Genomic DNA, 13,498 nt, shown 5'->3' on the forward strand with positions numbered 1-13,498 from the left:
CTTTTTAAGCTCTTCATATTTTTTAACCTATTGAAGCTCTTCATATTTTACACACCTTTTGAAACTCTTCATATATTTCACACCTTTTCAGGCTATTAATGTTTTTCAACACCAGTTCATGCTCCTCCTATATTTCAGTCGTTTCATGCTCCTCGCATTTTTGACACCTTTTGAACCTCTTCATATATTTCACACCTTTTCAGGCTCTTCATTTTTTTCAACACCGCTTCATGCTCCTCCTATTTTTCAGACCGTTTCATGCTCATCTTATTTTTGTCACATTTGGAAGCTATTCATATTTTTAACACCTTTACTGGCTCTTCATGTTTTTGAACACCGTTTCATGCTCCTCCTATTTGTGACACTTTTGAAGCTCTTCATATTTTTCACACCTATTCAGGCTCTTCATATTTTTCAACACCGTTTGATGCTCGTCCTATTTTTCAGACCTTTTCATGCCCCTCATAATTTTGACACCTTTTGAAAGTCTTCATATTTTTCACATCATTTCAAGCCCTTCATGTTTTTGAACAACATTTCATGCTTCTCCTATTTTTCAGACCGTTTCATGCTCCTCATATTTTTGACACCCTTTGAAGCTCTTCATATATTTCACACCTTTTCAGGCGCTTCATGTTTTTCAAAACCGCTTCATGCTCCTCCTATTTTTCAGATCGTTTCATGATCTTCATATTTTTCACAGCTTTTGAAAGTCTTCATATTTTTCACACATTTTCAGGCTCTTCATGTTTTTGAACTACGTTTCATGCTCCTCCTATTTTTCAGACCGTTTCATGCCCCTCATATTTTTGACACATTTTGAAGCTCTTCATATTTTTCACACCTTTTCAGGCTTTTTTTTTTTTTTTCAACACCGCTTCATGCTCTTCCTATTTTTTAGACCGTTTCATGCTCCTCATATTTTTGAACACATTTTGAAGCTCTTCATATTTTTCACACCTTTTCAGGCTCTTAATATTTTTCAACACTGCTTCATGCTCCTCCTATTTTTCAGACCGTTTCATGCTCCTCATATTTTTGACAACTTTTGAAGTCTTCATATTTTTCACACCTTTTCAGGCTCTACCGTTTTTCAACACCGGTTCATGCTCCTCCTATTTTTCTGACCGTTTCATGCTCCTCATATTTTTGACACTTTTTCAAGCTCCTCATACTTTTCACACCTTTTCAGGGTCTTCATGTTTTTCAACACCGTTTCATGTTCCTCATCTTTTTGAAACCTTTTGAAGCTCTTCATATTTTTCACCGCTTTTCAGGCTCTTCATGTTTTTGAACACTGCTTCATGCTCCTCCTATTTTTCAGACCGTTTCATGCTCCACATATTTTTGGGACCTTTTGAAGCTCTTCATCTTTTTCACACCTTTTCAGGCTCTTCATGATTTGAACACTGTTTCATGTTCCTCCTATATTTGACACCGTTTTAAGCTCTTCATATTTTTCACTGCTTTTCAGGCTCTTCATGTTTTTGAACACTGTTTCATGCTCCTCTTATATTTGACACATTTTGAAGCTCTTCATATTTTTCACACCATTTCAAAATCTCTCACTGTTTGCAGATGACATGATCCTCTACATAGAAAACAATAAAGACTCTACCAGAAAATTACTAGAGCTAATCAATGAATATAGTAAAGTTGCAGGATATAAAATTAACACACAGAAATCCCTTGCATTCCTATATACTAACAATGAAAAAACAGACAGAGAAATTAAGGAAACAATACCATTCACCATTGCAACAAAGGAATAAAATACTTAGGAGTATATCTACCTAAAGAAACAAAGGACCTATACATAGAAAACTACAAAACACTGATGAAAGAAATCAAAGAGGACACAAACAGATGGAGAAACATACCGTGTTCATGGATTGGAAGAATTAATATTGTCAAAATGGCTATTCTACCCAAAGCAGTCTATAGATTCAATGCAATCCCTATCAAGCTACCAATGGTATTTTTCACAGAACTAGACCAAAGAATGTCGTGAAAACCACCGTTAAACCTAAGCCAAAATGGGAAAAGAGAAGACCCACATCAACATCGTTGTCATTGGGCACGTAGATTCAGGGAAGTCTACCACGACTGGCCATCTGATCTACAAATGTGGCGGGATCGACAAGAGAACAATTGAGAAGTTCGAGAAGGAGGCTGCCGAGATGGGAAAGGGCTCCTTCAAATATGCCTGGGTCTTGGACAAACTGAAAGCTGAACGTGAGCGTGGTATCACCATTGATATCTCCCTGTGGAAATTTGAGACCAGCAAGTACTATGTTACCATCATTGATGCCCCAGGACACAGAGACTTCATCAAAAACATGATTACAGGCACATCCCAGGCTGACTGTGCTGTCCTGATTGTTGCTGCTGGTGTTGGTGAATTTGAAGCCGGTATCTCCAAGAACGGGCAGACCCGTGAGCATGCCCTTCTGGCTTACACTCTGGGTGTGAAACAACTAATTGTTGGAGTTAACAAAATGGATTCCACTGAGCCACCCTACAGCCAGAAGAGATACGAGGAAATTGTTAAGGAAGTCAGCACCTACATTAAGAAAATTGGCTACAACCCCGACACAGTAGCATTTGTGCCAATTTCTGGCTGGAATGGTGACAACATGCTGGAGCCAAGTGCTAACATGCCATGGTTCAAGGGATGGAAAGTCACCCGTAAGGACGGCAACGCCAGTGGAACCACCCTGCTTGAAGCTCTGGATTGCATCCTGCCACCAACTCGCCCAACTGACAAACCCTTGCGTTTGCCTCTCCAGGATGTCTACAAAATTGGTGGTATTGGTACTGTCCCTGTGGGTCGTGTGGAGACTGGTGTTCTCAAACCTGGCATGGTGGTCACCTTTGCTCCAGTCAATGTAACAACTGAAGTGAAGTCTGTAGAAATGCACCATGAAGCATTGAGTGAAGCCCTTCCTGGGGACAATGTGGGCTTCAATGTCAAGAACGTGTCTGTCAAAGATGTCCGTCGTGGCAATGTGGCTGGTGACAGCAAAAATGATCCACCCATGGAAGCTGCTGGCTTCACAGCTCAGGTGATTATTTTGAACCATCCAGGCCAAATCAGTGCTGGATATGCACCTGTGCTGGATTGTCACACAGCTCACATCGCTTGCAAGTTTGCTGAGCTGAAGGAGAAGATTGATCGTCTTTCTGGGAAAAAGCTGGAAGATGGCCCTAAATTCTTGAAATCTGGTGACGCTGCCATTGTTGATATGGTTCCTGGCAAGCCCATGTGTGTCGAGAGCTTCTCTGATTATCCTCCCCTGGGCCGTTTTGCTGTGCGTGACATGAGACAGACAGTTGCTGTGGGTGTCATCAAGGCAGTGGACAAGAAGGCAGCTGGAGCTGGCAAGGTCACCAAGTCTGCCCAGAAAGCTCAGAAGGCTAAATGAATATTATCCCCAACACCTGCCACCCCAGTCTTAATCAGTGGTGGAAGAACGGTCTCAGAACTGTTTGTCTCAATTGGCCATTTAAGTTTGATAGTAAAAGACTGGTTAATGATAACAATGCATCGTAAAACCTTCAGAAGGAAAGGAGAATGTTTTTGTGGACCATATGTTTTGTGTGTGGCAGTTTAAGTTATTAGTTTTTAAAATCAGTACTTTTTAATGAAAACACCTTGACCAAAAATCTGTCACAGAATTTGAGACCCATTAAAAAAAGTTTAATGAGAAAAAAAAAAAATACCATTGGTAGCTTGATAGGGATTGCATTGAATCTATAGACTGCTTTGGGTAGAATAGCCATTTTGACAATATTAATTCTTCCAATCCATGAACACGGTATGTTTCTCCATCTGTTTGTGTCCTCTTTGATTTCTTTCATCAGTGTTTTATAGTTTTCTATGTATAGGTCCTTTGTTTCTTTAGGTAGATATACTCCTAAGTATTTTATTCTTTTTGTTGCAATGGTGAATGGTATTGTTTCCTTAATTTCTCTGTCTGTTTTTTCATTGTTAGTATATAGGAATGCAAGGGATTTCTGTGTGTTAATTTTATATCCTGCAACTTTACTATATTCATTGATTAGTTCTAGTAATTTTCTGGTAGAGTCTTTAGGGTTTTCTATGTAGAGGATCATGTCATCTGCAAACAGTGAGAGTTTTACTTCTTCTTTTCCTATCTGGATTCCTTTTACTTCTTTTTCTGCTCTGATTGCTGTGGCCAGAACTTCCAACACTATGTTGAATAGTAGTGGTGAGAGTGGGCACCCTTGTCTTGTTCCTGATTTCAGGGGAAATGCCTTCAATTTTAACACCTTCTGAAGATCTTCATATTTTTCACACCTTTTCAGGCTCTTCATGTTTTGAACACAGTTTCATGCTCCTCATATTTTTCACATATTTTTATGCTCTTCATATTTTTCACATATTTTCAGGCTATTCATGTTTCTCAAAACCGTTTCATGCTCCTCATATTTTTGACACCTTTTGAAGCTCTTCATATTTTTCACACCTTTTCAGGCTCTTCTTGTTTTTGAACACCGCTTCATGCTCCTCCTATTTTTGAGACAGTTTCATGCTCCTCATATTTTTGACACCTTTTGAAGCTTTTCATATTTTTCAAACCTTTTAAGGCTCTTCATTTTTTTCAACACCACTTCATGCTCCTCCTATTTTTCAGACCGTTTCATGCTCATCAAATTTTTGACACCTTTTGAAGCTCTTCATATTTTTCACAACTTTTGAAGCTCTTCATATTTTTCACAACTTTCGAAGCTTTCATATTTTTCACACGTTTTCAGGCCTTCATGTTTTTCAACACCGCTTCATGCTCCTCCTATTTTTCAGACAGTTTAATTCTCCTCATGTATTTCACACTTTTTGAAACTGTTCATATTTTTCACACCTTTTCATGCTCTTCATGTTTTTGAACACCATTTCATGCTCCTCCTATTTTTCAGACCGTTTAATTCTCCTCATGTATTTCACACTTTTTGAAACTGTTCATATTTTTCACACCTTTTCAGGCTCTTCATGTTGTTGAACACCATTTCATGCTCCTCCTATTTTGCAGACCGTTTCATTCTCCTCATATTTTTGACACCTTTTGAAGCTCTTCATATATTTCACACATTTTAAGGCTTTTCATTTTTTTCAACACCACTTCATGCTCCTCCTATTTTTCAGACCGTTTCATGCTCATCTCATTGTGACACCTTTTGAAGCTCTTCATATTTTTCACATCTTTTGAAGCTTTTCATATTTTTCACACCTTTTCAGGCTCTTCATGATTTTCAACACCGCTTCATGCTCCTCCTATTTTTCAGACCGTTTCATGCTCATCTCATTTTTGACACCTTTTGAAGCTCTTCATATTTTTCACACGTTTTCAGACTCTTCATGTTTTTCAACACCGCTTCATACTCCTCCTTTTTTTAAGACCGTTCATGCTCCTCATATTTTTGACACCTTTTAAAGCTCTTCGTATTTTTACACCTTTTCAGGCTCTTTATATTTTTGAACACCGCTTCATGCTCTCCTATTTTTCAGACCGTTTCATGCTCCTCATAATTTTGACACCTTTTGAAACACTTCATATTTTTCACACCTTTTCAGGCTCTTCATATTTTTGAACACCGCTTCATGCTCCTCCTATTTTTCATACGGTTTCCTGCTCCTCATGTTTTTGAGACGTTTTGAAGCTCTTCATATTTTTCATACCTTTTCAGGCTCCTCAGGTTTTTGAAAACCGCTTCATGCTCCTCCTATTTTTCAGAACTTTTCATGCTCCTCATATTTTTGACACGTTTTGAAACACTTCATATTTTTCACACCTTTTCAGGCTCTTCATATTTTTGAACACCGCTTCATGCTCCTCCTATTTTTCATATCGTTTCATGCTCCTCATATTTTTGACACCTTTTGAAGCTCTTCATATTTTTCACACCTTTTCAGGCTCTTCATGTTTTTCAGGACTGCTTCATGCTCCTCCTATTTTTCAGACCGTTTCATACTCCTCTTATATTTGACACCTTTTGAAGCTCTTCATATATTTCACACCTTTACAGGCTCTTCAGGTTTTTGAACACGGCTTCATGCTCCTCCTACATTTCAGACCGTTCCCTGCTCCTCATGTTTTTGACACCTTTTGAAGCTCTTCATATTTTTTACGCCTTTTCAGACTCTTCATGTTTTTCAACACTGTTTCTTGCTCCTCCTGTTTTTCAGACCGTTTCGTGCTCCTCCTATTTTTCAGACCGTTACATGCTCCTCATATTTTTGACAACTTTTGAAGCTCTTCATATTTTTCACTATTTTTCAGGCTCTTCATGTTTTTGAACACCTATTCATGCTCCTCCTATTTTTCAGACCGTTTAAGGCTCCTCATATTTTTGACCCCTTTTGAAGTTCTTCATATTTTTCACAACTTTTCAGGCTCTTCATGTTTTTCAACACCGCTTCATGCTCCTCCTATTTTTCAGACCGTTTCATGCTCATCTAATTTTTGACACCTTTTGAAGCTCTTCATATTTTTCACACCTTTTGAAACTCTTCATATTTTTCACACGTTTTAAGTCTCTTCATGTTTTTCAACACCGCTTCATGCTCCTCCTATTTTTCAGACAGTATCATGCTCCTCATATTTTTCACACCTTTTGAAGCTCTTCATATTTTTCAAACCTTTTCAGGCTCTCCATGTTTTTCAACACCAGTTCATGCTCCTCCTATATTTCAGACCGTTTCATGCTCCTCATATTTTTGACACCTTTAGAAACTCTTCATATTTTTCACACCTTTTCAAGCTCTTCATGTTTTTCAACACCGCTTCATGCTCCTCCTATTTTTCAGACCGTTTAATGCTCCACATGTATTTCACACCTTTTGAAGCTCCTCATATTTTTCACACCTTTTCAGGCTCTTCTTGTTTTTGAACACCGCTTCATGCTCCTCCTATTTTTGAGACAGTTTCATGCTCCCCATATTTTGACACCTTTTGAAGCTTTTCATATTTTTCAAACCTTTTCAGGCTCTTCATTTTTTTCAACACCACTTCATGCTCCTCCTATTTTTCAGACCGTTTCATGCTCATCTAATTTTTGACAACTTTTTAAGCTCTTCATATTTTTCACACCTTCTGAAGCTCTTCATATTTTTCACATGTTTTCAGGCCTTCATGTTCTTCAACACCGCTTAATGCTCCTCCTATTTTTCAGACCGTTTAATCCTCCTCATGTATTTCACACTTTTTGAAGCTCTTCATATTTTTCACATCTTTTGAAGCTTTTCATATTTTTCACACCTTTTCAGACTCTTCATGATTTTCAACACCGCTTCATGCTCCTGCAATTTTTCAGACCGTTTCATGCTCCTCATATTTTTGACACGTTTTGAGGCTTTTCCTATTTTTCACACCTTTTCAGGCTCTTCATGTTTTTGAACACCACTTCATCCTCCTCCTAATTTTAAGACCATTTCATGCTCCTCATATATTTGACACCTTTTGAAGCTCTTCATATTTTTCAAACCTCTTCAGGCTCTTTATGTTTTTGAACACCGCTTCATGCTCCTCCTTTTTTTCAGACCGTTTCATGCTCCTCATATTTTTGACACCTTTTGAAGCTCTTCATATATTTCAAAACTTTTCAGGCTCTTCATGTTTTTGAACACCGCTTCATGCTCCTCCTATTTTTTGAGACCGTTTCATGCTCCTCATATTTTTGACACCTTTTGAAGCTTTCCATATTTTTCACACTTTTTTAAGGCTCTTCATTTTTTTCCACACCACTTCATGCTCCTCCTATTTTTCAGACCGTTTCGTGGTCATCTACTTTTTGACACCTTTTGAAGCTCTTCATATTTTTCACACATTTTGAAAGTCTTCATATTTTTCACACGTTTTCAGGCTCTTCATGTTTTTCAACACCTCTATATGCTGCTGCTATTTTTCAGACCGTTTCATGCTCATCTACTTTTTGACACCTTTTGAAGCTCTTCATATTTTTCACACCTTTTGAAACACTTCATATTTTTCACACGTTTTCAGGCTCTTCATGTTTTTGATCACCGTTTCATGCTCCTCCTATTTTTCAGAGAGTTTCATGCTCCTCATGTATTTCACACCTTTTGAAGCTCTTCATATTTTTCACACCTTTTCAGGCTCTTCATGTTTTTCCACACCACTTCATGCTTCTCCTATTTTTCAGCCCGTTTCATGCTCCTCATGTATTTCACACCTTTTGAAGCTCTTCATATTTTTCACACCTTTTCAGGCTCTTCATATTTTTGATCACTGTTTCATGCTCCTCCTATTTTACAGGCCGTTTCATGCTCCTCATATATTTGAAATCATTTGAAGCTCTTCATATTTTTCAAACCTTTTCAGGCTCTTCATGTTTTTGAACACCGCTTCATGCTCCTCCTATTTTTCAGACCGTTTCATGCTCCTCATATTTTTGACAGGTTTTGAAGCTCTTCATATTTTTCACACATTTTCAGGCTCTTCATGTTTTGAACACCACTTCATGCTCGTCCTATTTTTCAAACCGTTTCAGACTCATGTCATTTTTGACTCCTTTTGAAGCTCTTCATATTTTTCACACCTTTTGAAACACTTCATATTTTTCACACGTTTTCAGGCTCTTCATGTTTTTGATCACCGTTTCATGCTCCTCCTATTTTTCAGAGAGTTTCATGCTCCTCATGTATTTCACACCTTTTGAAGCTCTTCATATTTTTCACACCTTTTCAGGCTCTTCATGTTTTTCCACACCACTTCATGCTTCTCCTATTTTTCAGCCCGTTTCATGCTCCTCATGTATTTCACACCTTTTGAAGCTCTTCATATTTTTCACACCTTTTCAGGCTCTTCATATTTTTGATCACTGTTTCATGCTCCTCCTATTTTACAGGCCGTTTCATGCTCCTCATATATTTGAAATCATTTGAAGCTCTTCATATTTTTCAAACCTTTTCAGGCTCTTCATGTTTTTGAACACCGCTTCATGCTCCTCCTATTTTTCAGACCGTTTCATGCTCCTCATATTTTTGACAGGTTTTGAAGCTCTTCATATTTTTCACACATTTTCAGGCTCTTCATGTTTTGAACACCACTTCATGCTCGTCCTATTTTTCAAACCGTTTCAGACTCATGTCATTTTTGACTCCTTTTGAAGCTCTTCATATTTTTCACACCTTTTGAAGCTCTTCCTATTTTTCACACGTTTTCAGGCTCTTCATGTTTTGAATACCGTTTCATGCTCCTCCTGTTTTTCAGAACGTTTCGTGCTCCTCATATTTTTGACACCTGTTGAAGCTCTTCATATTTTTCACACCATTTCAGGCTCTTCATGTTTCTCAACACCACTTAATGTTCCTCCTATTTTTCAGACCGTTTCATGCTCCTCATATTTTTGACAACTTGTGAAGCTCCTCATATTTTTCACACCTTTTGAAGCTCTTCATATTTTTCACAACTTTTCAGGCTCTTCAGTTTTTTTCAACACCACTTCATGCTCCTCCAATTTTCCGACCGTTTAATCCTCCTCATATTTTTGACACCTTTTTGAAGCTCTTCATATTTTTCACACCTTTTGAAGCTCTTCATATTTTTCACACGTTTTCAGGCTCTTCATGTTTTTCAACACCGCTTCATGCTCCTCCCATTTTTCAGACCATATCATGCTCCTCATATTTTTCACACCTTTTGAAGATCTTCATATTTTTCACACCTTTTCAGGCTATTCATATTTTTGAACACCACTTCATGCTCCTTCTATTTTTCAGAGAGTTTCATGCTCCTCATCTATTTCACACCTTTTGAAGCTCTTCATATTTTTCACACCTTTTCAGGCTCTTCATGTTTTTGATCACCGTTTCATGCTCCTCCTATTTTTCAGACTGTTTCATGCTCCTCATATTTTTTTTTCCAGTGGGTTTTGTCATACATTGATATGAATCAGCCATGGATTTACATGTATTCCCAATCCCGATCCCCCCTCCCACCCCCCTCTCCCCCCGATTCCTCTGGGTCTTCCCAGTGCACCAGGCCGGAGCACTTGTCTCGTTCATCCCACCTGGGCTGGTGATCTGTTTCACCATAGATAGGATACATGCTGTTCTTTTGAAATATCCCACCCTCACATTCTCCCACAAAGTTCAAAAGTCTGTTCTGTATTTCTGTGTCTCTTTTTCTGTTCTGCATATAGGGTTATCGTTATCACCTTTCTAAATTCCATATACATGTGTCAGTATGCTGTAATGTTCTTTATCTTTCTGGCTTACTTCACTCTGTATAATGGGCTTCAGCTTCATCCATCTCATTAGGACTGGTTCAAATGAATTCTTTTTAATGGCTGAGTAATAGTCCATGGTGTATATGTACCACAGCTTCCTTATCCATTCATCTGCTGATGGGCATCTAGGTTGCTTCCATGTCCTGGCTATTATAAACAGTGCTGCGATGAACATTGGGGTGCACGTGTCTCTTTCAGATCTGGTTTCCTCAGTGTGTATGCCCAGAAGTGGGATTGCTGGGTCATATGGCAGTTCTATTTCCAGTTTTTTAAGAAATCTCCACACTGTTTTCCATAGCGGCTGTACTAGTTTGCATTCCCACCAACAGTGTAAGAGGGTTCCCTTTTCTCCACACCCTCTCCAGCATTTATTGCTTGTAGACTTTTGGATAGCAGCCATCCTGACTGGCGTGTAATGGTACCTCATTGTGGTTTTGATTTGTATTTCTCTAATAATGAGTGATGTTGAGCATCTTTTCATGTGTTTGTTAGCCATCTGTATGTCTTCTTTGGAGAAATGTCTGTTTAGTTCTTTGGCCCATTTTTTGATTGGGTCATTTATTTTTCTGAAATTGAGCTGCAGGAGTTGCTTGTATATTTTTGAGATTAATCCTTTGTCTGTTTCTTCATTTGCTATTATTTTCTCCCAATCTGAGGGCTGTCTTTTCACCTTACTTATAGTTTCCTTTGTAGTGCAAAAGCTTTTAAGTTTCATTAGGTCCCATTTGTTTAGTTTTGCTTATATTTCCAATATTCTGGGAGGTGGGTCATAGAGGATCTTGCTTTGATTTATGTCAGAGAGTGTTTTGCCTATGTTCTCCTCTAGGAGTTTTATAGTTTCTGGTCTTACATTTAGATCTTTAATCCATTTTGAGTTTATTTTTGTGTATGGTGTTAGAAAGTGTTCTAGTTTCATTCTTTTACAAGTGGTTGACCAGTTTTCCCAGCACCACTTGTTAAAGAGGTTGTCTTTTTTCCATTGTATATCCTTGCCTCCTTTGTCAAAGATAAGGTGTCCATAGGTTCGTGGATTTATCTCTGGGCTTTCTATTCTGTTCCATTGATCTATATTTCTGTCTTTGTGCCAGTACCATACTGTCTTGATGACTGTGGCTTTGTAGTAGAGTCTGAAGTCAGGCAGGTTGATTCCTCCAGCTCCATTCTTCTTTCTCAAGATTACTTTGGCTATTCGAGGTTTTTTGTATTTCCATACAAATTGTGAAATTCTTTGGTCTAGTTCTGTGAAAAATACCATTGGTAGTTTTTCGCAACGGGTTTGCCGCCAGGACACAGGTGTCGTGAAAACCACCGTTAAACCTAAGCCAAAATGGGAAAAGAGAAGACCCACATCAACATCGTTGTCATTGGGCACGTAGATTCAGGGAAGTCTACCACGACTGGCCATCTGATCTACAAATGTGGCGGGATCGACAAGAGAACAATTGAGAAGTTCGAGAAGGAGGCTGCCGAGATGGGAAAGGGCTCCTTCAAATATGCCTGGGTCTTGGACAAACTGAAAGCTGAACGTGAGCGTGGTATCACCATTGATATCTCCCTGTGGAAATTTGAGACCAGCAAGTACTATGTTACCATCATTGATGCCCCAGGACACAGAGACTTCATCAAAAACATGATTACAGGCACATCCCAGGCTGACTGTGCTGTCCTGATTGTTGCTGCTGGTGTTGGTGAATTTGAAGCCGGTATCTCCAAGAACGGGCAGACCCGTGAGCATGCCCTTCTGGCTTACACTCTGGGTGTGAAACAACTAATTGTTGGAGTTAACAAAATGGATTCCACTGAGCCACCCTACAGCCAGAAGAGATACGAGGAAATTGTTAAGGAAGTCAGCACCTACATTAAGAAAATTGGCTACAACCCCGACACAGTAGCATTTGTGCCAATTTCTGGCTGGAATGGTGACAACATGCTGGAGCCAAGTGCTAACATGCCATGGTTCAAGGGATGGAAAGTCACCCGTAAGGACGGCAACGCCAGTGGAACCACCCTGCTTGAAGCTCTGGATTGCATCCTGCCACCAACTCGCCCAACTGACAAACCCTTGCGTTTGCCTCTCCAGGATGTCTACAAAATTGGTGGTATTGGTACTGTCCCTGTGGGTCGTGTGGAGACTGGTGTTCTCAAACCTGGCATGGTGGTCACCTTTGCTCCAGTCAATGTAACAACTGAAGTGAAGTCTGTAGAAATGCACCATGAAGCATTGAGTGAAGCCCTTCCTGGGGACAATGTGGGCTTCAATGTCAAGAACGTGTCTGTCAAAGATGTCCGTCGTGGCAATGTGGCTGGTGACAGCAAAAATGATCCACCCATGGAAGCTGCTGGCTTCACAGCTCAGGTGATTATTTTGAACCATCCAGGCCAAATCAGTGCTGGATATGCACCTGTGCTGGATTGTCACACAGCTCACATCGCTTGCAAGTTTGCTGAGCTGAAGGAGAAGATTGATCGTCGTTCTGGGAAAAAGCTGGAAGATGGCCCTAAATTCTTGAAATCTGGTGACGCTGCCATTGTTGATATGGTTCCTGGCAAGCCCATGTGTGTCGAGAGCTTCTCTGATTATCCTCCCCTGGGCCGTTTTGCTGTGCGTGACATGAGACAGACAGTTGCTGTGGGTGTCATCAAGGCAGTGGACAAGAAGGCAGCTGGAGCTGGCAAGGTCACCAAGTCTGCCCAGAAAGCTCAGAAGGCTAAATGAATATTATCCCCAACACCTGCCACCCCAGTCTTAATCAGTGGTGGAAGAACGGTCTCAGAACTGTTTGTCTCAATTGGCCATTTAAGTTTGATAGTAAAAGACTGGTTAATGATAACAATGCATCGTAAAACCTTCAGAAGGAAAGGAGAATGTTTTTGTGGACCATATGTTTTGTGTGTGGCAGTTTAAGTTATTAGTTTTTAAAATCAGTACTTTTTAATGAAAACACCTTGACCAAAAATCTGTCACAGAATTTGAGACCCATTAAAAAAAGTTTAATGAGAAAAAAAAAATACCATTGGTAGCTTGATAGGGATTGCATTGAATCTATAGACTGCTTTGGGTAGAATAGCCATTTTGACAATATTAATTCTTCCAATCCATGAACACGGTATGTTTCTCCATCTGTTTGTGTCCTCTTTGATTTCTTTCATCAGTGTTTTATAGTTTTCTATGTATAGGTCCTTTGTTTCTTTAGGTAGATATACTCCTAAGTATTTTATTCTTTTTGTT

At 39.2% G+C, this 13,498-nt stretch overlaps 2 protein-coding genes across 2 annotated transcripts; both read left to right on the forward strand.

Moving 5' to 3' along the window:
* The first annotated feature begins 2,003 nt into the window (after nt 1-2,003).
* Nucleotides 2,004-3,720, forward strand: LOC133053686 (elongation factor 1-alpha 1-like). The gene has a single exon (XM_061138206.1). It carries the CDS (start codon nt 2,037-2,039, stop codon nt 3,423-3,425), a length of 1,389 nt encoding a protein of 462 aa, XP_060994189.1. The 5' UTR covers nt 2,004-2,036; the 3' UTR covers nt 3,426-3,720.
* A 7,808-nt stretch (nt 3,721-11,528) lies between these two features.
* LOC133053684 (elongation factor 1-alpha 1) lies at nt 11,529-13,090 on the forward strand. Its single transcript, XM_061138204.1, has one exon. The coding sequence runs from the start codon at nt 11,597-11,599 to the stop codon at nt 12,983-12,985; it is 1,389 nt and encodes a 462-aa protein (XP_060994187.1). The 5' UTR covers nt 11,529-11,596; the 3' UTR covers nt 12,986-13,090.
* Nucleotides 13,091-13,498: the final 408 nt, after the last annotated feature.

The sequence above is a fragment of the Dama dama genome, unplaced genomic scaffold (genome assembly GCF_033118175.1).
Source record: "Dama dama isolate Ldn47 unplaced genomic scaffold, ASM3311817v1 ptg000085l, whole genome shotgun sequence".
In the NCBI taxonomy this organism is placed as follows: Eukaryota; Metazoa; Chordata; class Mammalia; order Artiodactyla; family Cervidae; genus Dama; species Dama dama.